Genomic DNA, 25,940 nt, shown 5'->3' on the forward strand with positions numbered 1-25,940 from the left:
TATTCTGTCTCATAACTTTCGGTCAGGAACATGCACACGTGCCTCAAGCAAATACAATTATTACACTTTAATTTATTCACACTGGTCACTAATAAATGTTCAGATTAGTGTTAAATACTAAATGGATGTTTGTAATCTTCATATAATATTCGTTCTTCTTTAGTATGATCAATAACCATAAAAGTATGATTTAATGTTCCTGTTCTTAACAGCGCAAGGAACTTGAAGTATGCTGTTGTTTTGATACTCTTAAAATAACCTCATCGTTTAATGTTTTCTTTTCCCTAAAGATGAATTTCCAAGTTTTACATATTATTTCAGTATTTCAAAATTCTGAATATGATGACAGTACCAGTATTTGTGTGAATCAAGTGTGCTTTAGAATTTGATTTGACATATTTGGTACTTGTATCATAATCCAACACAATAAATATGACATAAGTTAAAGTGCATTGTGAGTTGTTGATCTTTTAAGCATTTTAATGAGCTATAAATTCACAAAAGGTAATGACTTTTTATAAATATGTAAATTTTGAAGCAAAGTGTTTCATCAGATTGTGTATCAATTTGTAGTCTGTAACAGTTTAGATGGCTTTTTGGTTTATGATGCTAACTGTGGACATTAAAAAAGTAAATCGAGTATTACCATCCCCCCCCCCCCCCCCCCACACACACACACACAAAATGGAATGGTATTGTGCAGTTATTAGTCATTTCCCTAACACACATTCAGGCCAGTTCTGGTATAAACTGATAAGGATTCTTAAGAAAGTAGAATGTATTATACAGATAGAGTAAGTGCATTTGAACTCTTGTTGCTTCACCTTTGGCATTCTGGAAATGCCTGCCACACAATGGTCAGGGGAAAGAGGAAGAATAAAGGGGGGGGGGGGGGGGGGTGGTAAGGCAAAATTGCCCAAATCTGCAGCATGTGTGAAATGTCCTGAGCAGAATGAGTTGGGTCATTGTTATCTTGACAGTTTCCCATAAGCTCATCACAAGATTTTAGTAGTATGCTTCAGTGACAGATTCCCTCTTATAAGCATAATTTGTTAGCATCATACCATGGCAATCCCAGATAACACTCAGTGCCACCTTACCTGATGATGGTTGGACCTACACATTTTTTGGTGATGGTGAAGTGACATGTTTCCACTACTTACATAGCTCCTTTGTCCTGAGATTGTAATGATAAACACAGCACCCATACATGGTTATTAGGTGGCTAAGGAAGTCAACTGGATTGACTTGATATAGCTTCAATATTTCTGCTGCACCTTGGCTTTTTGGTGTGGACAGTTGTGGACCCCAGTTGGTGGAAATCTTGTCATATTCAGAATGTCATTCCAGATGTTGAAAACTAATTCATGACCAATCTTTACTTTTCCCACTATTATCCTGATTGTGATATGTCAATCTTTGACCACCAAGGGCCTCCACTTCTCTTGTGGTTCCTGGTTCTTCAAAGTGAGGTGGTCTTCCTCTTTGTTCTTCATCATTCAGACATGTTTGACCACACTGGAAGCATCTGCATAACCTAATCATAGTATCATATGATGCTGATTGTTGCTGTACACTTCCATCAACTCAGCACAGACTGTTGCAGCATTGTTCCCTTTCAAATGAAAGAAGGAAACTAGTGCACGAAACTCCACTCTGTCAATAGGTTGAGCCATTTTGTTTTGACTCCTCAAGCAACATACTACAATAATGTGGCACAGGGATTTCATTGTGTACCAGAACTGCAGGCATGTACCTACAAACAAACAAAAAATTATTTATGTAATATTATTTTTATGTGGTGATAATTAAAACTTTATGGTTACCTCTCATATATATATTATGCCAATGGCCTTGCCGGAGTGGTAACACTGGTTCCCATAAGATCACCAAAGCTAAGCGCTCTAAAGTTTGGCTAGCCTTTGGATGAGTGACCATCCAGGTCTATCTAGTGCTGTTGGTGAGCGGGTTCCACCCAGCCCTTGTGAGACCAGTTGAGGAGCTACCTGATTCAGAAGTAGTGGCTCCTGATCACCAAAACTGACAGCTGATGGAAGAGCAGCTGCTGACCACATGCCCCTACACATCTGCATCCAGTGACTCCTATCGCTGAGGATGAAACGGTGGTCAGTCGGTACTGTTGGGCCTTCTGAAGCATGATAAGACAATATTCAAATATGTTATGTAAAATGATACAGCTTCTTAACTTTCATCTGGATTGGTCCCTACTTTGTACCATTACCTTCTGGGAAACTTAATACCTACTATCTGCAGTAAAGTACTCTTCAGTAAACACTTAAAGAAGTGCCAATTGCACTTGATTTATAAACATAGGTTATCATGAAAAGTTCCTCATTTTTATTTTTCAATGCACTGATTATGGACATAGGATTCACATGTCCCTAAAATAGGATTTTCCTGCCTATGTTATCTGTTCTCATTTATAAATACAATATTTCTGTTCCAGATTGCTTACAGGGAACTGAAACCTCATCCCACCAGTGATCTTGAAAGGCGGAGAGATCAAAAGAAGAAACATAAAGTCTCGTAACCTCTGCCAGTGGTGTTTGACACAAGGTGCACAGCAGTGGTACATATGTCACAAGCATTATGTGAATCCTGAGGGGTGAATCATTCATTCACTCCATACACTGAAGAACCTTGTGAGGTTAAAACTACAGTCATGCATATTCTGAGAGTATACTTCAGTCATTCTGATTCCCTTATGTAAGACTCTGTGTGCATATAACTGTGATGAGACTGACTTATTATCCTTACAACCTCATAGCCTTTTTTATTTATGGACTGTTCACATTTTTTACTATTAACATTCCTACTTTAATACTTCCAGTTTCATTAAAAATAACTCTAATTCCATGTATGTTTGTAGTGACTGGTCTCTGTTTCTGATTGGTCTAGCTCTGTGTGTGTGTGTGTGTGTGTGTGTGTGTGAGGTACAAGTTTTGTCAGTTTTTTGGAAACTTACTTTTAGTAAAAATGAGAACAGAGAAGAAAGAGAATGCAATGATATGAGCATAGTGTTAGGATTTTCATATTCCAGCTTTGTAAAGGGTCTCAAAAATTTTTAATATGTGGCCTAATAAATTTTTTAAGCACTCATATTCAGATCCTTAAATAATACTGTTTATGTTAAGAGGTAATTTGAATTGTTATTACATAAGCACAATATTAAAAATCTATCTTTTACTCTGAGATTTGCCCACATTGAAATGCTTTTACAACTGCACAAAAGTGTGTCTAAGCCAAAGTAAGTGCCATGCAGTGCAGTTCATATATGCAGTGCTTCTATATATATATGTCATTGTCTTCCTGAATTCTGTTACTGCAAGGATACAGAATTGAAAATTCTTTTTATGAAAAGAAATATTGATCTGCACAAATGCTATTCTTCCTTGCCAGACAATTTTGTTGTGTGTAAAGAATTCTTCTTCATTTTTCTGTTTTTGTTTTCCGTCACTGTGTTACACAAATTTTAAAAGGACAAATAGTGCTGTAAATGTTCCTTCTGGGTTTTAATAAAGCTGTAACTGACAGTGCTTTTTGTATGAACTTGTTTTTGTCTACAGAATTTTAAAATAATAATAAATGTTACATATAATGAACAATATGAGTACAGTATAAAATATGACAGTTAATTCAGATGGAACACCAAGCTAAAAGAGAAGATAACTTGTATAAACAAATAAAATATTATGAATATGAGAGCAGCAGTATAATTATATTGTCAAGTGATTTGTGACTGCATCACTGCATTAGAAAATATTTGCTTATAAAATATTCACATCATGTGTACCTTAAATAGATATTACCAGAGCAGTGCAGCCAAGCACCTGTTTCTAAATAAAACATTAAAAAAATGTTTCTTGTAGTGACAGAGTCTCATGTGTGGAGGCTTGGCATAAAATACTGTCAAATGGAGGAGCTTACAACAAGAGAAATATTTAAATGTATTTTGTTATAGTTTATAAACTTTAGCATTTTCATCAAGTAACTGCTTTTGAAAAAAATGTGGAACATCTTCAGATCTATTACAGATAAATAAGAGGCATGGTAATTAACTTCATATACTGTGTATAATTTTATCTTTGTAACAACTCTTTTTAGAAGTACTGATTTTGTCATCTTGGTGTCCATTACATAGACAGTGACACCTCTGAATTTCTTCTTAATGTATATCTCTCCACTCTTCTATAAATCCAGCTACATCTATTCTGTGTATCTTATGGCCACTTGAGTGCTGTGCACATTACCTGCAAATGGTTGGCTGCTCTGCTGTTGGCTTCAGCAAGTACGCTGTTTTACTTCATCAAATGTGTGTAATACAAAATCTTAAACATGGCTGCAAATTAGCAACTGTGTAAATCTTAAGAAGTTGGAAAAACTCAGCCAACCAGGTGCAAAACAAAGGTTTACTAGCCCTTGACCCAAGTTTCGATATTTTTAAAAATATCTTCTGCAGAAGGAGTGGGCCTTGTTACATAACATGATGGTACATTAAAACAGCTGAAGCAGAGTGGCTCTTGCCATATATAAAATTGACAAATTACCCCAAGCCGTAGCTTTAGATAGCAGCCAGTTTACATTTAGTATACTCCAGAATGAATGCTCACTGGTAAATGTCCACAGGTAGAGGCTTTTGAAAACGTAAAATTATAACAGGAGTTACAGGATAAAATGTTTGTCTGTGGTAAGTATACATCATGCTAGAGACAGAGCCTCTGGGATTTCCTGGTGAGCATTCATTCTGAAGTACAGTAAATGTAATCTGGCTGCTATCTAAAGCCATGGCTTGGGATAATTCTTGTTTTTGTCAATTTCATGTATGATAAGAGACACTTGGTTTCAGCTATTCTAATGTACCATCATGTGATGTAACAAGGCCCACTCCTTCTGAAGAAAATATTTTTAGAAATATCAAAACCTACATCAAAAGATAATAAGGGCTAGACGGCCGGAGTGGCCGTGCAGTTCCATACGCTACAGTCTGGAGCCGAGCGACCGCTACGATCGCAGGTTCGAATCCTGCCTCGGGCATGGATGTGTGTAATGTTCTTAGGTTAGTTAGGTTTAATTAGTTCTAAGTTCTAGGTGACTGATGACCTCAGAAGTTAAGTTGCATAGTGCTCAGAGCCATTTGAGCCAATAAGGGCTAATAAACCCTGGTTCTGCAACTGGTTGGCTGATTTTTTTAACCTCTTCATGTGTGTATTAGGTTGGTTAGAGACCATCACACTTAGTGAGACTTTTACCTTTAACAGATCTGAAGAACTTGAGTACATCTACAATAAAGGAAGACACTGTAAAAGAAGCGTAACATTAGACTGTAACAAAAAATATTTCAGTTAGTGATGTTCTGAATTTCATTCTTCAATATTGTATTATTTTTCGCTATATAAAAACAGAGATCAATTGTACCCTGTCTTTTATCATATATTGTGATTAAGTTCAATATCTGCCAACTTTATGTGCTATTATTTAAATCTTTTATGAACATGCAATTTCAAAACACAATTTTGTTATCTCCCTTATTAGCATAAAAGTAAGATTTACTCAAATTAATCCATCTTTTTTAAGTTTAATGTAGCTAAAGAAGTCAATTATGCATTGGAAAAAGGTCCCTCATAATTCTGCTGTAATAGATGGGAGTATCCATTTTTGCTTTCATGGATATGTTCATTATCTCCATGCTGAAATAAAATAACTGCTGAAATTATTGTCTCAATTGTGTTATACTGGTACTAATTGGGGTGGGTGGGGGAAGGGAGAATGCATAAATAGGACTAGGATGGTGGAGCTAAAAGTTTTGTTCAAATTGTAACGAGTAAGGAACAACTTCAAAGACACCACAGTGTGAGAGTGGTATTACTGTAATTTATGATGTCAAATAATCCAGTTGTAATGCATTGATGCTATTACATATGCACTGTTCACAAATGTTTTACCTACTTACTATTCTGAGCATAAGTATGTCATACATTCATTACATTCCTTATGACAATATTTATTTTTTTATTTGTTACTCTTTATTATAGTTAAAAAAATCTAGTCTCTCTGTTAATGTAAATATGGAGCTAAAATTGTTGTGTTAATGGTGAAAATTGCTGGAATGTGTGAATAAAGTTTATCTTTTACATTACACATATTTTAATTTACAAAATTTTAGTTGCACAGTACATTTTGAAAATAATAGTGTTTGACAGACTTTTTCCTGTGTGGTCTGAGGTACATGATGTTTATCATAGAAAAACCTCTCTTTCTGAAGTTGACCACCTAGTGGTGGAACACACTGCTGAGCACAATGTGCTAGAGTTGAATTACGCTTCACAATTCATGCCATCCGGATTCTTCCCTCTAGCAATAGCTTTTCTGAATATGCAGATGAGAGCTATCATTGCAGCAGATCCTCTGCTTGTATAATCCTCCTGGCGTCAGTCTTCATTAATAAACTGCACTCACACCATGTACCCAACAGTCTCCTCTTCCACTGTCATGTCACAACCTCCCAATCCATGAGACTTCATGTCATTGACATAGTGCACTGCTCAAAGTCTCTGGCTCCAGTGTGTGTGTGTGTGTGTGTGTGTGTGTGTGTGTGTGTGTGTGTCTGTCTGTCTCCAGCCCCTCTCCCCACATCCCGCCTCTTTCTTCCTCTACCCGCCCTACCTGACACAACATTTACCCCAGTCCGCTTACTGAGCAATCCCATCATTGTGTGTCCAGCTGGCCCAATGTAGCTGCACAGGATTTGTCTAGAAGCTAGGAAAGCTTTCATTCTTTTCTATGTGCCTCTTGACCTAATGTTTCTACTATTCAGGAATGGTCTTTTTTACTCATAAATTATTTGCATTTTGGAAATATCTGAAATTCACATAATACCAAAAATGAAATGAAACATTTGAAACTCTTACAATGACTAGAAAATGTATCCTGCAAATTAAATCCAGAAATATCATTATTAGTAAGGAATAGAACAGTACTGTCAAATACAGACAGAATGTTCCTATTTAAACGACTCTGACAGAAAAGTAGGGAAACCAGCTGCTTCAATTCTTATTCTTTTTTCCTCGCCAAGAACTTTGCCACACAAATGTATTTGAATTCTTTTAACAAGAACATTCTAAAGCCCTTTACCCCATCCTTCATGTTAGTTAAGCCTTTATACAAACCACTCCCTGCCACTGCTACATACCACTGTCTTCCTTTTCTTGCAGAGATTTACAGTACACCACATTGCCACTGTCTCCTCTCTGACAAACAGTGTTTCCTATTGTCTTTCTTTCCCAGTGCCACACTGTACATTATACCCCAGCAGCCCAAAAATTCTGGCAGTACAACTTATTTTTTCCCCTACACCCACATTTTTTAAATTTTGGTCCAAAATGTGCCCTCCCCTACACCTAAGGGTAAAAGTTTGTTGGTCTGGGAGCATCCATACACCCTTTGTCCTCAAGCCTACATGTGGTCTCCACTCATCTGTATTTTTCATTTCCACTGTCTCCTTTATCTTTTGCTGCCACTGCTTCTATCTCCATCCATCTCTCTTTCTCTTTTAGTACCACTTTCTCTCACTGACCCTTAATACCTTCTTCTCTTTGGTTCCCACTATTATTGTCTTCATCCATCTCTCTCTCTCTCTTTCTTTTTCTCTGCCACTTTCACTCTCCCACCATCACTGTCTCCTCTCTCTTTCTCTCCCACTCGCACAGTCTCCTCTCTCTTCTGCCATTGCTGTCCCTCTGAAACTCTCATTCAGCTCAAAAAACACGAATATGTCTGCATGCCAAATCTTTTAGTGAGGAAGGCAGAATGAGGACTGAGGCATTAGGTTCCCCACTTTCCTGTCAGAGACTTTTAAAAAATAACATATTCACCTTTTTTGTGCTCCAACAGGAGCACTTTTCTGCTAGTTCCCTTCTTTTTCCTGCTACAGCAGGGTGTGCTGCATGCATAAAATGAATTATTTAGGTAAGTAAACTTTTGACAGTTTGTTTATATACTTCAACACATTTATATACTTGGCCACAACAAATAAGTTCATAAAATGTTAAACAAAATCATTTACTTTCCATTTTTTCTGAATCATTTGCTCATCAATCACAATTCATCGAAAACACTCTGCTTTGATCTGTCTCTTAAAAAGAGTAATTTTTTTTCAGGCATGTTAAGACCATTTTCAGCTCATTTTTGTCACTTTGTGCCACAGGTGTGAAGTACACATTATAAAGTTTTATTGGTGAAAAAAATGATGACTAAAATCGTAGTTTGGTGACCTAAGAACCCTTTCAATGACTCTAGAACTCTCGACACGTGTTCACCATGTCAGTTAAAACTACATTTACCCCTAAGACTTGATATTACATGCACAAGTATAGTAACAGTCATACTTCAGATCTCAGTAATGGATAATGATCCTCAAAAAAGTTACAAGGTTTCCTGAGTATGTCTAAAGAACACAGCAAAAATTTCAGTGATTTGCCATCAATAGAAATTATAGAAGTGACCATCCCCACAGTTAGTACTTTTGGCATCCGAAAATCATGGTTTTCTCAGAAACTACCTATGAACAAATGGTGCTTTTATAAGTCACCTAAGGTCCACTCTCGACCATACCTAATGCAAAACAACCAACCAATTTCTCAGTTTATCTGGGCTGTAGGAAATGTGTAATGTTTAAATTTTGACTCAGTGCTGAGAGGATAGTTACAGTATGTCTTTTCTTTCAACAGATATACGGTTGCTAGGCCAATGGCTCTCTAAAACAATTGACCTATACTTGAGTATTGCTCAACAGTGTGGGATCCGTACCAGATCGGGTTGACGGAGGAGATAGAGAAGATCCAAAGAAGAGCGGCGCGTTTCGTCACAGGGTTATTTGGTAACCATGATAGCGTTACGGAGATGTTTAATAAACTCAAGTGGCAGACTCTGCAAGAGAGGCGCTCTGCATCGCGGTGTAGCTTGCTCGCCAGGTTTCGAGAGGGTGTGTTTCTGGATGAGGTATGGAATATATTGCTTCCCCCTACTTATACCTCCCGAGGAGATCACGAATGTAAAATTAGAGAGATTAGAGCGCGCACAGAGGCTTTCAGACAGTCGTTCTTCCCGCGAACCATACGCGACTGGAACAGGAAAGGGAGGTAATGACAGTGGCACGTAAAGTGCTCTCCGCCACACACCGTTGTGTGGCTTGCGGACTATAAATGTAGATGTAGATGTAGACCTCTTATCTTTGTGATCAATACAACCTGAGATACGACTCCCTGAAAAATCTAGTTTTGTGAGAGCCTTTATGGACCATACTGGTACCATGCACTGTCATGTATGAACTGCATCATAATAATACAGAAAGTTGTTCAAGTGACTATCAAATAATACATGGTGTGGCTTGTCTCCCACAAGTGGCTTTCCCACTGATTACCAGTAATGGTGGTGAAATATGTGGGTGTATGTGGTACACAGGTTGTCTATGAAGTAAGGAATGTTGCAATGGTATGAATTGCACAGCAAGGAAATGGAAGGACGGTGGGTGTAGAACTGGATTAGCAGGATGTGGCAGTTGGTAGTGGTGGTGTAGGGCTAATAGTGGGTAGCATGGGACCACGCTTGAGGTTATATAACTTGATGTAGAAGTTGCCTGATGAATTGCAGATCAATATAACATTGTTTGAGAAGTGGTACAATTATTTTCTGTATAGTGAAGTCATCAGTTGTGAAATTGCTAAGGTGACACAAGAATCTGCTTGTGAATCAGGTGATAGGATAATTGTGAGAAGTGATGGCAGTAGTGAGCTCACTGTGTAATCTAGTATCAAAATGCATCCAAACAAAGCTATCACCAGATGCTGATCCTTTAGAGATAGCATTTTGTATGGAAAAGCTGGCAATTATAAACGTGGAGTGCTGTGGTATGGTTGTGATTTTGACATGTACAGACATATGTAATTAGGTGCCAGTTAATGCCATCATTGATGAAAGTGGTAAGTACTTTAAAATAGAAGACCAAATAAATTTTATTTATAAAAATTAATTGAGATTTTATTGGGGGTAAGAAATACAGTATCATTACATATGGTGAAATATTACCAGTATATCTGAACCAGACAAGAGGAGAACATCCATAGATTCTTAAAAAGCTCTGTTAAGAGATATATGGGCACATTCAGGTCCTCCCCCCCCCCCCCCTCTCTCTCTCTCACACACACACACACACACACACACACACACACACACACACACACACACACACACACAGGTGTTACATGTCTGTTGTTAGTAATGTCACTGTGACTTGGATATAACAGGAGATCACGAAACCCAAATATTGTTCTGGTAAAGAAAACAATAAATAGGGGTGCTGCCCACCTCTGAAGTCATCTGTCTCAGGCACACAAGGAGATCTGTGTGAGGGGTGAGACTGGAATGGTGCCAGGTTGAGATTTTCCAGGTCTCTGTGGTTGGAGAGAGTAGAAAGTGACTCAGATGTCAGGCTAAAGCGGTAGATACTGTGGTCATAAGTAAATGGGCCCATACTCTTTGCCTTTACAAATGTCTGCTTGTGTCTGTGTATGTGCGGATGGATATGTGTGTGTATGCGAGTGTATACCTGTCCTTTTTTTCCCCTAAGGTATGTCTTTCTGCTCCCGGGATTGGAACGACTCCTTACCCTCTCCCTTAAAACCCACATCCTTTCGTCTTTCCCTCTCCTTCCCTCTTTCCTGATGAGGCAACAGTTTGTTGCGAAAGCTTGAATTTTGTGTGTATATTTGTGTTTGTTTGTGTGTCTATCGACCTGCCAGCGCTTTTGTTTGGTAAGTCTCATCATCTTTCTTTATATATATATATATATATATATATATATATATATAGGGTGTTTCAAAAATGACCGGTATATTTGAAACGGCAATAAAAACTAAACGAGCAGCGATAGAAATACACCGTTTGTTGCAATATGCTTGGGACAACAGTACATTTTCAGGCAGACAAACTTTCGAAATTACAGTAGTTACAATTTTCAACAACAGATGGCGCTGCGGTCTGGGAAACTCTATAGTACGATATTTTCCACATATCCACCATGCGTAGCAATAATATGGCGTAGTCTCTGAATGAAATTACCCGAAACCTTTGACAACATGTCTGGCGGAATGGCTTCACATGCAGATGAGATGTACTGCTTCAGCTGTTCAATTGTTTCTGGATTCTGGCGGTACACCTGGTCTTTCAAGTGTCCCCACAGAAAGAAGTCACAGGGGTTCATGTCTGGCGAATAGGGAGGCCAATCCACGCCGCCTCCTGTATGTTTTGGATAGCCCAAAGCAATCACACGATCATCGAAATATTCATTCAGGAAATTAAAGACGTCGGCCGTGCGATGTGGCCGGGCACCATCTTGCATAAACCACGAGGTGTTCGCAGTGTCGTCTAAGGCAGTTTGTACCGCCACAAATTCACGAAGAATGTCCAGATAGCGTGATGCAGTAATCGTTTCGGATCTGAAAAATGGGCCAATGATTCCTTTGGAAGAAATGGCGGCCCAGACCAGTACTTTTTGAGGATGCAGGGACGATGGGACTGCAACATGGGGCTTTTCGGTTCCCCATATGCGCCAGTTCTGTTTATTGACAAAGCCGTCCAGGTAAAAATAAGCTTCGTCAGTAAACCAAATGCTGCCCACATGCATATCGCCGTCATCAATCCTGTGCACTATATCGTTAGCGAATGTCTCTCGTGCAGCAATGGTAGTGGCGCTGAGGGGTTGCCGCGTTTGAATTTTGTATGGATAGAGGTGTAAACTCTGGCGCATGAGACGATACGTGGATGTTGGCGTCATTTGGACCGCAGCTGCAACACGGCGAACGGAAACCCGAGGCCGCTGTTGGATCACCTGCTGAACTAGCTGCGCGTTTCCCTCTGTGGTTGCCGTACGCGGTCGCCCTACCTTTCCAGCACGTTCATCCGTCACGTTCCCAGTCCGTTGAAATTTTTCAAACAGATCCTTTATTGTATCGCTTTTCGGCCCTTTGGTTACATTAAACCTCTGTTGAAAACTTCGTCTTGTTGCAACAACACTGTGTTCTAGGCGGTGGAATTCCAACACCAGAAAAATCCTCTGTTCTAAGGAATAAACCATGTTATCTACAGCACACTTGCACGTTGTGAACAGCACACGCTTACAGCAGAAAGATGACGTACAGAATGGCGCACCCACAGACTGCGTTGTCTTCTATATCTTTCACATCACTTGCAGTGCCATCTATTGTTGAAAATTGTAACTACTGTAATTTCGAAAGTTTGTCTGCCTGAAAATGTACTGTTGTCCCAAGCATATTGCAACAAACGGTGTATTTCTATCGCTGCTCGTTTAGTTTTTATTGCCGTTTCAAATATACCGTTCATTTTTGAAACACCCTGTATATATATATATATAACAGAGGGAAACATTCCACGTGGAAAAAATATATCTAAAAAGAAAGATGATGAGACTTACCAAACAAAAGCGCTGGCAGGTCGATAGACACACAAACAAACACAAATATACACACAAAATTCAAGCTTTCGCAACAAACTGTTGCCTCATCAGGAAAGAGGGAAGGAGAGGGAAAGACGAAAGGATGTGGGTTTTAAGGGAGAGGGTAAGGAGTCATTCCAATCCCGGGAGCGGAAAGACTTACCTTAGGGGGAAAAAAGGACAGGTATACACTCGCACACACCTCAGTCGAGGTGGAAGAGTAGAGGCAAAGAAGTTGTTGAGAGACAGGTGAGGTATGAGTGGCGGCAACTGGAAATTAGCGGAGATTGAGGCCTGGCGGATAACGAGAAGAGAGGATATACTGAAGGGCAAGTTCCCATCTCCGGAGTTCGGATAGGTTGGTGTTGGTGGGAAGTATCCAGATAACCCGGATGGTGTAACACTGTGCCAAGATGTGCTGGCTGTGCACCACGGCATGTTTAGCCACAGGGTGATCCTCATTACCAACAAACACTGTCTGCCTGTGTCCATTCATGCGAATGGACAGTTTGTTGCTGGTCATTCCCACATAGAATGCATCACAGTGTAGGCAGGTCAGTTGGTAAATCACGTGGGTGCTTTGACACGTGGCTCTGCCTTTGATCGTGTACACCTTCCGGGTTACAGGACTGGAGTAGGTGGTGGTGGGAGGGTGCATGGGACAGGTTTTGCACCGGGGGCGGTTACAAGGATAGGAGCCAGAGGGTAGGGAAGGTGGTTTGGGGATTTCATAGGGATGAACTAACAGGTTACGAAGGTTAGGTGGACGGCGGAAAGACACTCTTGGCGGAGTGGGGAGGATTTCATGAAGGATGGATCTCATTTCAGGGCAGGATTTGAGGAAGTCGTATCCCTGCTGGAGAGCCACATTCAGAGTCTGGTCCAGTCCCGGAAAGTATCCTGTCACAAGTGGGGCACTTTTGTGGTTCTTCTGTGGGGGATTCTGGGTTTGAGGGGATGAGGAAGTGGCTCTGGTTATTTGCTTCTGTACCAGGCCGGGAGGGTAGTTGCGGGATGCGAAAGCTGTTGTCAGGTTGTTGGTGTAATGTTTCAGGGATTCCGGACTGGCGCAGATTCGTTTGCCACGAAGACCTAGGCTGTAGGGAAGGGACCGTTTGATGTGGAATGGGTGGCAGCTGTCATAATGGAGGTACTGTTGCTTGTTGGTGGGTTTGATGTGGACGGACGTGTGAAGTTGGCCATTGGACAGGTGGAGGTCAACGTCAAGGAAAGTGGCATGGGATTTGGAGTAGGACCAGGTGAATCTGATGGAACCAAAGGAGTTGAGGTTGGAGAGGAAATTCTGGAGTTCTTCTTCACTGTGAGTCCAGATCCTGAAGATGTCATCAATAAATCTGTACCAAACTTTGGGTTGGCAGACCTGGGTAACCAAGAAGGCTTCCTCTAAGCGACCCATGAATAGGTTGGCGTACGAGGGGGCCATCCTGGTACCCATGGCTGTTCCCTTTAATTGTTGGTATGTCTGGCCTTCAAAAGTGAAGAAGTTGTGGGTCAGGATGAAGCTGGCTAAGGTAATGAGGAAAGAGGTTTTAGGTAGGGTGGCAGGTGATCGGCGTGAAAGGAAATGCTCCATCGCAGCGAGGCCCTGGACGTGTGGAATATTTGTGTATAAGGAAGTGGCATCAATGGTTACAAGGATGGTTTCCAGGGGGTAACAGATTGGGTAAGGATTCCATGCGTTCAAGGAAGTGGTTGGTGTCTTTGATGAAGGATGGGAGACTGCATGTAATGGGTTGAAGGTGTTGATCTACGTAGGCAGAGATACGTTCTGTGGGGGCTTGGTAACCAGCTACAATGGGGCGGCCGGGATGATTGGGTTTGTGGATTTTAGGAAGAAGGTAGAAGGTAGGGGTGCGGGGTGTCGGTGGGGTCAGGAGGTTGATGGAGTCAGGTGAAAGGTTTTGCAGGGGGCCTAAGGTTCTGAGGATTCCTTGAAGCTCTGCCTGGACATCGGGAATGGGGTTACCTTGGCAAACTTTGTATGTGGTGTTGTCTGAAAGCTGACGCAGTCCCTCAGCCACATACTCCCGACGATCAAGTACCACGGTCGTGGAACCCTTGTCCGCCGGAAGAATGACGATGGATCGGTCAGCCTTCAGATCACGGATAGCCTGGGCTTCAGCAGTGGTGATGTTGGGTGTAGGATTAAGGTTTTTTAAGAAGGATTGAGATGCAAGGCTGGAAGTCAGAAATTCCTGGAAGGTTTGACGAGGGCTGTTTGGTTGAATCTGGGAGTGGGGCTGAAGGTGAGGCCTTTGGATAGGACAGAGGTTTCGGATTGGGAGAGAGGTTTGGAGGAAAGGTTAACTACTGAATTAGGGTGTTGTGGTTCCAGATTGTGTTGACCGGAATTTTGAGGTTTTGGAGGGAGTGGAGCTGGAAGTGGGAGATTGAGTAGATGGGAGAGACTGGGTTTGTGTGCAATGAGAGGAGGTTGAGGTTTGCTGGAAAGGTTGTGAAGGGTGAGTGAGTTGCCTTTCCGGAGGTGGGAAACCAGGAGATTGGATAGTTTTTTGAGGTGGAGGGTGGCATGCTGTTCTAATTATTTAAATATGTCTGCTTGTGTCTGTATATGTGTGGATGGATATGTGTGTGTGCAAGTGTATACCCGTCCTTTTTTCCTTTTTTTCCCCCTAAGGTAGTCTTTCCACTCCCGGGATTGGAATGACTCCTTACCCTCTCCCTTAAAACCCACATCCTTTCGTCTTTCCCTCTCCTTCCCTCTTTCCTGACGAGGCAACAGTTTGTTGCGAAAGCTTGAATTTTGTGTGTATGTTTGTGTTCGTTTGTGTGCCTGTCGACCTGCCAGCACTTTCATTTGGTAAGCCACATCATCGGAAACATTCCACGTGGGAAAAATATATCTAAAAACAAAGATGACGTGACTTACCGAACGAAAGCGCTGGCAGGTCGATAGACACACAAACAAACACAAACATACACACAAAATTCAAGCTTCCGCAACAAACGGTTGCTTCGTCAGGAAAGAGGGAAGGAGAGGGAAAGACGAAAGGAAGTGGGTTTTAAGGGAGAGGGTAAGGAGTCATTCCAATCCCGGGAGCGGAAAGACTTACCTTAGGGGGAAACAAAGGATGGGTATACACTCGCACACACACACATACCAATATATATATATATTCCCCCCCCCCCCCCCCACACACACACACACGTCCAGGGCCTCGCTGCGATGGAGCACTTCCTTTCACGCCGATAACCTGCCACCCTACCTAAAACCTCTTTCCTCATTACCTTAGCCAGCTTTATCCTGACCCACAACTACTTCACTTTCGAAGACCAGACATACCACCAATTAAAGGGAACAGCCATGGGTACCAGGATGGCCCCCTCGTACGCCAACCTATTCATGGGTCGCTTAGAGGAAGCCTTCTCGGTTACCCAGGCTTGCCAACCAAAAGTTTGGTACAGATTTATTGATGACATCTTCAGGATCTGGACTCACAGTGAAGAAGAACTCCAGAATTTCCTCTCCAACCTCAACTCCTTTGGTTCCATCAGATTCACCTAGTCCTACTCCAAATCCCACGCCACTTTCCTTGACGTTGACCTCCATCTGTCCAATGGCCAGCTTCACACGTCCATCCACATCAAACCCACCAACAAGCAACAGTACCTCCATTATGACAGCTGCCACCCATTCCATATCAAACGGTCCCTTCCCTACAGCCTAGGTCTTCGTGGCAAACGAATCTGCTCCAGTCCGGAATCCCTGAACCATTACACCAACAACCTGACAACAGCTTTCGCATCCCGCAACTACCCTCCTGACCTGGTACAGAAGCAAATAACCAGAGCCACTTCCTCATCCCCTCAAACCCAGGACCTCCCACAGAAGAACCACAAAAGTGCTCCACTTGTGACAGGATACTTTCCGGGACTGGACCAGACTCTGAATGTGGCTCTCCAGCAGGGATACGACTTCCTCAAATCCTGCCCTGAAATGAGATCCATCCTTCATGAAATCCTCCCCACTCCGCCAAGAGTGTCTTTCCGCCGTCCACCTAACCTTTGTAACCTGTTAGTTCATCCCTATGAAATCCCCAAACCACTTTCCCTACCCTATGGCTCCTATCCTTGTAACCGCCCCCGGTGCAAAACCTGTCCCATGCACCCTCCCACCACCACCTACTCCAGTCCTGTAACCCGGAAGGTGTACACGATCAAAGGCAGAGCCACGTGTCAAAGCACCCACGTGATTTACCAACTGACCTGCCTACACTGTGATGCATTCTATGTGGGAATGACCAGCAACAAACTGTCCATTCACATGAATGGACGCAGGCAGACAGTGTTTGTTGGTAATGAGGATCACCCTGTGGCTAAACATGCCTTGGTGCACAGCCAGCACATCTTGGCACAGTGTTACACCATCCGGGTTATCTGGATACTTCCCACCAACACCAACCTATCCGAACTCCGGAGATGGGAACTTGCCCTTCAGTATATCCTCTCTTCTCGTTATCCGCCAGGCCTCAATCTCCGCTAATTTCTAATTTCAAGTTGCCGCCACTCATACCTCACCCGTCTTTCAACAACTTCTTTGCCTCTACACTTCCACCTCGACTGACATCTCTGCCCAAACTCTTTGTCTTTAAATATGTCTGCTTGTGTCTGTATGTGTGGATGGATATGTGTGTGTGTGTGCGAGTGTATACCTGTCCTTTTTTCCCCCTAAGGTAAGTCTTTCCGCTCCCGGGATTGGAATGACTCCTTACCCTCTCCCTTAAAGCCCACATCCTTTCATCTTTCCCTCTCCTTCCCTCTTTCCTGACGAGGCAACCGTTGGTTGCGAAAGCTAGAATTTTGTGTGTATGTTTGTGTGTCTATCAGCCTGCCAGCGCTTTCGTTCGGTAAGTCACCTCATCTTTGTTTTTATAATAATTTTTCCCACGTGGAATGTTTCCCTCTATTATATATATATATATATATATATATATATATATATATATATATATATATATATATATATATATATATATATATATTAAAAATAAAGATGATGTGACTTACCAAATGAAAGTGCTGGCAGGTCGACAGACACACAAACAAACACAAACATACACACAAAATTCTGCAACAAACTGTTGCCTCATCAGGAAAGAGGGAAGGAGAGGGAAAGACGAAAGGATGCGGGTTTTAAGGGAGAGGGTAAGGAGTCATTCCAATCCCGGGAGCGGAAAGACTTACCTTAGGGGGAAAAAAGGACGGGTATACACTCGCACACACACACATAGCCATCCACACACATACAGACACAAGCAGACATATTTAAAGACAAAGAGTTTGGGCAGAGATGTCAGTCAAGGCAGAAATGCAGAGGCAAAGATGTTGTTGAGGTATGCAGTCTCCCATCCTTCGTCAAAGACACCAACCACTTTCTCGAACGCCTGGAATCCTTACCCAATCCGTTACCCCCAGAAACCATCCTTGTAACCATTGATGCCACTTCCTTATACACAAATATCCCGCACGCCCAGGGCCTCGCTGCGATGGAGCACTTCCTTTCACGTTGATCACCTGCCACCCTACCTAAAACCTCTTTCCTCATTACCTTAGCCAGCTTCATCCTGACCCACAACTTCTTCACTTTTGAAGACCAGACATACCAACAATTAAAGGGAACAGCCATGGGTACCAGGATGGCCCCTTCGTACGCCAACCTGTTCATGGGTCGCTTAGAGGAAGCCTTCTTGGTTACCAAAGCCTGCCAACCCAAAGTTTGGTACAGATTTATTGATGACATCTTCATGATCTGGACTCACAGTGAAGAAGAACTCCAGAATTTCCTCTCCAACCTCAACTCCTTTGGTTCCATCAGATTCACCTGGTCCTACTCCAAATCCCATGCCACTTTCCTTGACGTTGACCTCCACCTGTCCAATGGCCAGCTTCACACGTCCGTCCACATCAAACCCACCAACAAGCAACAGTACCTCCATTACGACAGCTGCCACCCATTCCACATCAAACGGTCCCTTCCCTACAGCCTAGGTCTTCGTGGCAAATGAATCTGCTCCAGTCCGGAATCCCTGAAACATTACACCAACAACCTGACAACAGCTTTCGCATCCCGCAACTACCCTCCCGGCCTGGTACAGAAGCAAATAACCAGAGCCACTTCCTCATCCTCTCAAACCCAGAACCTCCCACAGAAGAACCGCAAAAGTGCCCCACTTGTGACAGGATACTTCCCGGGACTGGATCAGATTCTGAATGTGGCTCTCCAGCAGGGATACGACTTCCTCAAATCCTGCCCCAAAATGAGATCCATCCTTCATGAAATCCTCCCCACTCCACCAAGAGTGTCTTTCCGCCGTCCACCTAACCTTCGTAACCTCTTAGTTCATCCCTATGAAATCCCCAAACCAACTTCCCTACCCTATGGCTCCTACCCTTGTAACCGCCCCCGGTGTAAAACCTGTCCCATGCACCCTCCCACCACCACCTACTCCAGTCCTGTAACCCGGAAGGTGTACACGATCAAAGGCAGAGCCACGTGTGAAAGCACCCACGTGATCTACCAACTGACCTGCCTACACTGTGACGCATTCTATGTGGGAATGACCAGCAACAAACCGTCCATTCGCATGAATGGACACAGGCAGACAGTGTTTGTTGGTAATGAGGATCACCCTGTGGCTAAACATGCCTTGGTGCACGGCCAGCACATCTTGGCACAGTGTTACACCGTCCGGGTTATCTGGATACTTCCCACTAACACCAACCTATCCGAACTCCAGAGATGGGAACTTGCTCTTCAACATATCCTCTCTTCCCGTTATCCACCAGGCCTCAATCTCCGCTAATTTTAAGTTGCCACCACTCATACCTCAACAACATCTTTGCCTCTGCATTTCTGCCTTGACTGACATCTCTGCCCAAACTCTTTGTCTTTGAATATTTCTGCTTGTGTCTGTATGTGTGTGGATGGATATGTGTGTGTGTGCGCGAGTGTATACCCGTCCTTTTTTCCCCCTAAGGTAAGTCTTTCCGCTCCCGGGATTGGAATGACTCCTTACCCTCTCCCTTAAAACCCACATCCTTTCGTCTTTCCCTCTCCTTCCCTCTTTCCTGATATGGCAACAGTTTGTTGCGAAAGCTTGAATTTTGTGTGTATGTTTGTGTGTCTGTCGACCTGCCAGCACTTTCATTTGGTAAGTCACATCATCTTTATATATATAGAGGGAAACACACACACACACACACACACACACACACACACAGATATATATATATATATATATATATATATATATATTGACCTTTGACCCCCGCCGCGCAAGGCTGACCTTGGCTTACGCAATCGTGGCGGCGCGCCAGCAGCGGACGGGAGCACCTATATATATATATATATATATATATATATATATATATATATATATATATATATATAATAGAGGGAAACATTCCACGTGGGAAAAATATATCTACAAACAAAGATGCTGTGACTTACCAAACAAAGCACTGGCAGGTCGATAGACACACAAACTAACAAAAACAAACACACAAAATTCAAGCTTTCGCAACAAACTGTTGCCTCATCAGGAAAGAGGGAAGGAGAGGGAAAGACGAAAGGATGTGAGTTTTAAGGGAGAGGGTAAGGAGTCATCCCAATCCCGGGAGCGGAAAGACTTACCTTAGGGGGAAAAAAGGACAGGTACACACTCGCACACACACACATATCCATCCACACATATACAGACACAAGCAGACAGATGTCTGCTTGTGTCTGTATATATATATATAGTGTTAATAGCTCTCAAATTACTTTCTTTGGTCACTAATCCAAATTAATCTATTCCTTCATTTCCCCCTAACAGCCACAGAGTAAGAAATGCAAACCAAAGAATGCTGAGCACTATGCACTCTCTTGAATATTTCATTATGCATATTATATTGGCATGCATCATGTACAGGATTTCCTTAATGGTTTAGTACAGTGCGCCCCAGTGGATGCAGAAATCTTAAAAACATTAATAGTTCTGCTTACATTTCTGTTCAATGACTCTTAGGTTACTCAGAATTACAAATGGGGAAAATATATCAATGGAGTTGTTCAATATTTGTGTTAAAATGATGAGAATATGCTAATTGTGTTTTTTAAGTTCTTGTCAGGTAAAAAATGGATATCAATATTGACCCATAGAATGAAATTGAAAGTTATGTGCTCATTCTGTACTAACTGTTGCTCACCATTTGAACTGCTGCTGGTTATCATTATAATTGCAACTACTGGTATCTTTAGTTGATTTTCTACCTTTATTGTACCAAGATTGACAAGAGACTGCAAAGAGGGCTTTCTGTTTTACTTTAGCTACTAGTGTTACTGTGGACCTTAGGCAGAAAAACTGATCACCATCCAGCCGCCACAGAGTCTAAGTTTGAGTCACTCACATAAGGTGGTCAATAAAGTCGATCACCCTTCAGAAATCTAAGTCCAATGACATGCACAGTCTGGCAACACTGTAGAGTGCAGACACATCTGGAGGAAGTGTTGTCCTTTCCTCGAGAGGCTGCAAGGCTGTAACTGCTCAAAGTCTAGTGGTAAATGCCGCACAATGTAGCCACGAAGTTGGGAGATTGAATCCAATTCATTCCACTTTTTTTCTTTTTTTTTTCTCAATCACATTTCAGTTGCTTGCAAAAGCAGTCAGCCTGATGGAGCTCAAAGATAATTCCCTTCAATTTCTAACCCACTTGTAATACCAGAAATCTCCACACCAATTCCGCCACACAGATTGCAACTGTATCAAGACCAAGTTTAGCTCGATAGTTTCCTCATTCTACAGTGGCTCCTGGCAGTTGGCTATTGGCCGCACACCACTTGCCAACTTCATAAGGTACCATAAGACCAGGTGAATGTTGCACTACGATTGTGTTTCTCAAGGGTCATTTTCTAATTTGGAGTTTTTATCTTGCAGTTACATACTGGATTTTGCATGCTTGAAACTTATGAATGTTGTTCATGAGTTGTAAAATAGAGTCACAAGTGGAAAAAAGTATAACATTTGTAACACATTGTTTGCTCTTAGTTTAAGAGACATATGAAGGCAGCTAGACATATTTGAACACTTGCATTGTGTATGGAGAGATTGCTTTAAGGCAAAACACATCAGCAACGGATTTTACTGTTTCAAGAACTGTCTTTCATTCTGTCATGACTCATTTTCTACATTCAGGAAGTCTCAGTAACTGATATATGTGGTAGACCATGGCCATTTAATAGACAAGGTTCATAAGTTGGGTGTAGGTGTACAACAGGCTCTAACTGAAAGCAACATGCTCTGACTGCATATTAAATTTAATAAATCAGTAATTGTCATAATTATTTCTCTTTTTCTGTTGTAAGTGAATTGAAAACTTAAAAGCTAATTCAGCAAACATGATCCACATGTATGGAGCATTTTGAGTGGTTGCACTGTATACATTATGAGAAAGTAACCGATTTTTTGTTCATTAAAGACTTTGAAAATGTTTCTCTTAAGAAACATTATCCACAGTTCACACAGGCCATGATTTCAATCACAACAAATGAAAAGCTGCAATTCCACAACAGCAGAAGCCACCACAAGATTTCTGACCATTCACTGGCACTGCTTCCCCATAGATACTCAGATAGCCACTCCGGTGGTGAACATTGAACAAAACAGTTCTATGCTAAGACTATCTTTCAGTAATGATCTTCAGTATGCATAAATGCCTGATCAGGAGCAAAACATGCATGAATAAATAATTATAACAGCTAATTTCTGCCTTAGCCTGTAATAACAGAATGAGAAAATATTTGCATTCTCAACGATAAATCAGCAGCTGTGTTCTGCTGCAACTGTAGCCATACATTCAGATCCCACTACAAATGTACGTTTAAAGACAGATATTTTTCCTATTCCTCTATTTTAATTGAAAATGACCACAACAAAATCAACTAAAAGAATCCTATGAAACACATGAGTTCGTAAGTGTCAGATGACTGATGGAATTCACCACACCTTGCCAGTTACTACAACAATATTGCTTGTCAGTTGTAAGCACATTTGTGTAACTCTTTTTACTGCATTGTGAATGGTGGAGCTGGTAGAATGGAGATACTGGATGTTTACCACAGTAAAATATTTGTATTTACCTCACATATTGATGTTTAGAGTAACAGCAGAATAGCCACTCAAAAAAGTTGACAACTAGTAGTAGGAAAGGTAGGTACAAAACCGCATCCAGTGTCATATTTTAAAACATCCACAGTTTTTGTTGTGGTTGGATGGAGAGGGGAGGGAGTGGGTGTGAACTATGAAGTGATAGGCTGTAGGAATTGTTTATCGCTTCCAAAATGAGGTGAAAGTCTATTGGGAAAGAAGAAAAAAGAAAAAAAGACACTCCCAGAAAGCTGCAAACATATGGCATTTCACCATGATTAATTGGCAAGTTATGGGTCTGCGTTATGAGTGGGGTACCATGGTGTGGATGCTATTCGCCCATTGTTGAGAAACTCTTTCGTGATCAGAAAATAAGTATGAGCTACAATCTGACATAGTGGTAGTTTAGCATCATCAATCAGCAGCATATAGATAGTCTATGTTGGTACTAGAGTTGTTTGCCCATCTGTGCCATCATATTAAACCCTGATAATTCTCTTATAAGTACTGTAACAGGATAGAGGTATCATTCATAAGTGATACCTTCAGAGACTCTAACACTGTGCACTGACTTGAAGCACTGCATAGAAAATTAGCCCAGTGCTCAGCATGGTGAACATATTTTTATCATAGTATTTCTCTGTCTTCAGCATATTTGGTGAATTAGCTTTTATGTTTTCAATGTACTTATGACAGAAAAAACAGAACTAATTGGGCAGTTACTGAATTATGAAGTTTAATCTGCAGTCACTATGTTCTAGTTCACAAACGCAAATAAAATCCATTGACAAAAATTTTTGGTACTCAGGCCCTCTTTCACTGTGTCTTTCAGACACAAGAGGTGCTCACTTCCATGTCAGGCTTCACTCTGTCTGGTGAAAGGAATCCTTCCTGCTAGTGGTATAACTGAAACTTTGAAGTAATGTAGAATATGTTCGACAACGGTGTGACTGCTGAGTTACTTCCTGGATGGTATATAAATGTCCTGACAAATTCACTTGATATTTTCTTGTCAGTTTGAATAATATGAGTTATTTCCTTTAAAGGTATGACATTGGTGTATCACTTTATGCTTTTGAGTCCAGGGAGACCATTCCAGCTGGAAATTTCAACTAATCTCATCTTTTGTATTGCAGTTTATCAGTTCTAGTTGTGGCTACAACTGATAAACTGGGACAATAAGGATGTGACAATCACAGTATGAAATCACAGCATGAAATACCAAATTTGCATACTGTTTCCATTTGATGAATAATATCTTTTTCAATCACGCTGTTTTAGGCAAGCTCGTGTTTCAGTACCTTCTGTTTTATTAAAACAAACTAATCTCATCTTTTGTATTGCAGTTTATCAGTTCTAGTTGTGGCTACAACTGATAAACTGGGACAATAAGGAGGTGACAATCACAGCATGAAATACCAAATTTGCATACTGTTTCCATTTGATGAATAATATCTTCTTCATTCACACTGTTGTAGGTAAGCTCGTGTTTCAGTACCTTCTGTTTTATTAAAACAGACTTTCATCATAAGGTTACCATGGTAAGCTGAATTACAATTCTTGGTTGTTGGAAACAAACACCAAATGTGATAGACATGACCCTGGGGATGGTTTCATAGTGCACAACATCCTTATTGAACTACCAGCTGCTCTTTGCATGAGGAAATGTCTTTTCTAACAGCTCAGCCATCAATTTCTTCTTAAGAAGTTAATTATGTCATAACTAGACACATGTAACAATACTGGGAAATACGGAAGCGTCCGATCCCGCCCGTCTGCTTTGACCCATGACGTCACAAATATGGCGGAAACAAAACAAACACACACACTTTCCACAAGAAGCCTAATGACACTAACGGGACAAGTGCGGGAAATGGGGTGTTTTGGGTGGGGGGCAAACTAAATATAAACAAATTTAGACGCCTTGCGTAGCTACAATGTGTAAGTGAAGACAGCCATGCATGAATACCCACCCACCTCCCCAGGGGTCGTAACCCCTGCAACCCATAGAAGATAAAGATGCTTCAGTGGCTGATTAGTGTTTTTTGTCTTTTTTAAAAAAAAATCTCACGGGATAGAACGAACAGATCAGAAAGATAAATATAATAAACTAAAACAGAAATTGGAGGAAACAGATAATTAATATAAGTAATAAGTGTTTTTAAATTTAAAAAAAAAAAAAATCTCATGAGATAGAACAAACAGATCAGAAAAGTAAATAAAATAAGATAAAACAGAACTGGAGACAGCCACACTCAAACCAAACTCCGCGCCGTCATGACGTCACACATGACAACACCCTTACGTCACGGGTCAAAGCCGACGCGTGGGATCGGACGCTTCTGTCGACCCCAATACTGCATAGGAATTCTCAATGAGGAAAATGATGGCATTCTAGCTAAAATGTAGTAATAGTCATCCATTGGATAGTTGTTGCTTTCAGTTAGAGCCTATTCTACACCTACACCCAACTTCTGAACCTTGTCTATTAAATGAAAACAAAATACTATGGTTAAATGGTCACAGTTTATCACATATATCAGTTATTGAGACTTCCTGAATGTAGAAAATGAGTCATGACAATGAAAGACAGTTCTTGAAACAGTAACATCCTTTGCTGACGTGTTTTGCCCAAAAGCAATCACTCCACATACAGTGCAAGTGTTTTGATATGTCTTGCTGCCTTCACACCCTGTTAAACTAAGAGCAAACAATATGTTACAAATGTCAGACTTTTTCCACTTGTGACTATTTTACAACTCATGAACAACATTTTTAAGTTTCAAGCATGCAAAATCCCGTCTGTAACTGCAAGATAAAAGAACTTCAAATCAGAAAATGACAGTTGAGAAACACAATCATTGTGCAACATTCACCTGGTCTTACGATGCCTTATGAAGTTGGTGAGTGGCGTGCAGCCAGTAGCCAGCTGCCAGGAGACACTGTAGCGTGCGGAAACTCTCGAACTAAACTTGGTCTTGACACAGTTGCGAGCTTTGTGGCAGAACTGTTGTGGAGATTCTGGTGTTACAGGTGGGTTAGAAATTGAAGGGAATTTTTTTGAGATTCATCAGGGTGACTATTTTTCCAGATGATCGAAATGTGATTGAGAAAAAAAAAAAAAAAAAAAAAAATGGAATGGAGCGATTCAATACCACCACTTCATGGCTACATTATGTGATCACTAGACCACTATGCGGCGTGGCACGTTACTTTTTACCACCCTGCCAGTGTCCAGCAAT

At 41.3% G+C, this 25,940-nt stretch overlaps 1 protein-coding gene across 3 annotated transcripts in view; it reads left to right on the forward strand.

Moving 5' to 3' along the window:
- Positions 1–6,119, forward strand: part of LOC126262421 (multiple C2 and transmembrane domain-containing protein) — a 1,124,939-nt gene extending 1,118,820 nt beyond the window's left edge. For all 3 annotated transcript variants that reach the window (XM_049959054.1, XM_049959056.1, XM_049959055.1), the window contains one exon: positions 2,468–6,119. In XM_049959054.1, the coding sequence (XP_049815011.1) occupies positions 2,468–2,551 (84 nt within the window). In that variant the 3' untranslated portion in view covers positions 2,552–6,119. The remainder of the gene's footprint in view (positions 1–2,467) is intronic.
- The last annotated feature ends 19,821 nt before the right edge of the window (positions 6,120–25,940 follow it).

This window comes from Schistocerca nitens, chromosome 6, assembly GCF_023898315.1.
Source record: "Schistocerca nitens isolate TAMUIC-IGC-003100 chromosome 6, iqSchNite1.1, whole genome shotgun sequence".
NCBI lineage: Eukaryota > Metazoa > Arthropoda > Insecta > Orthoptera > Acrididae > Schistocerca > Schistocerca nitens.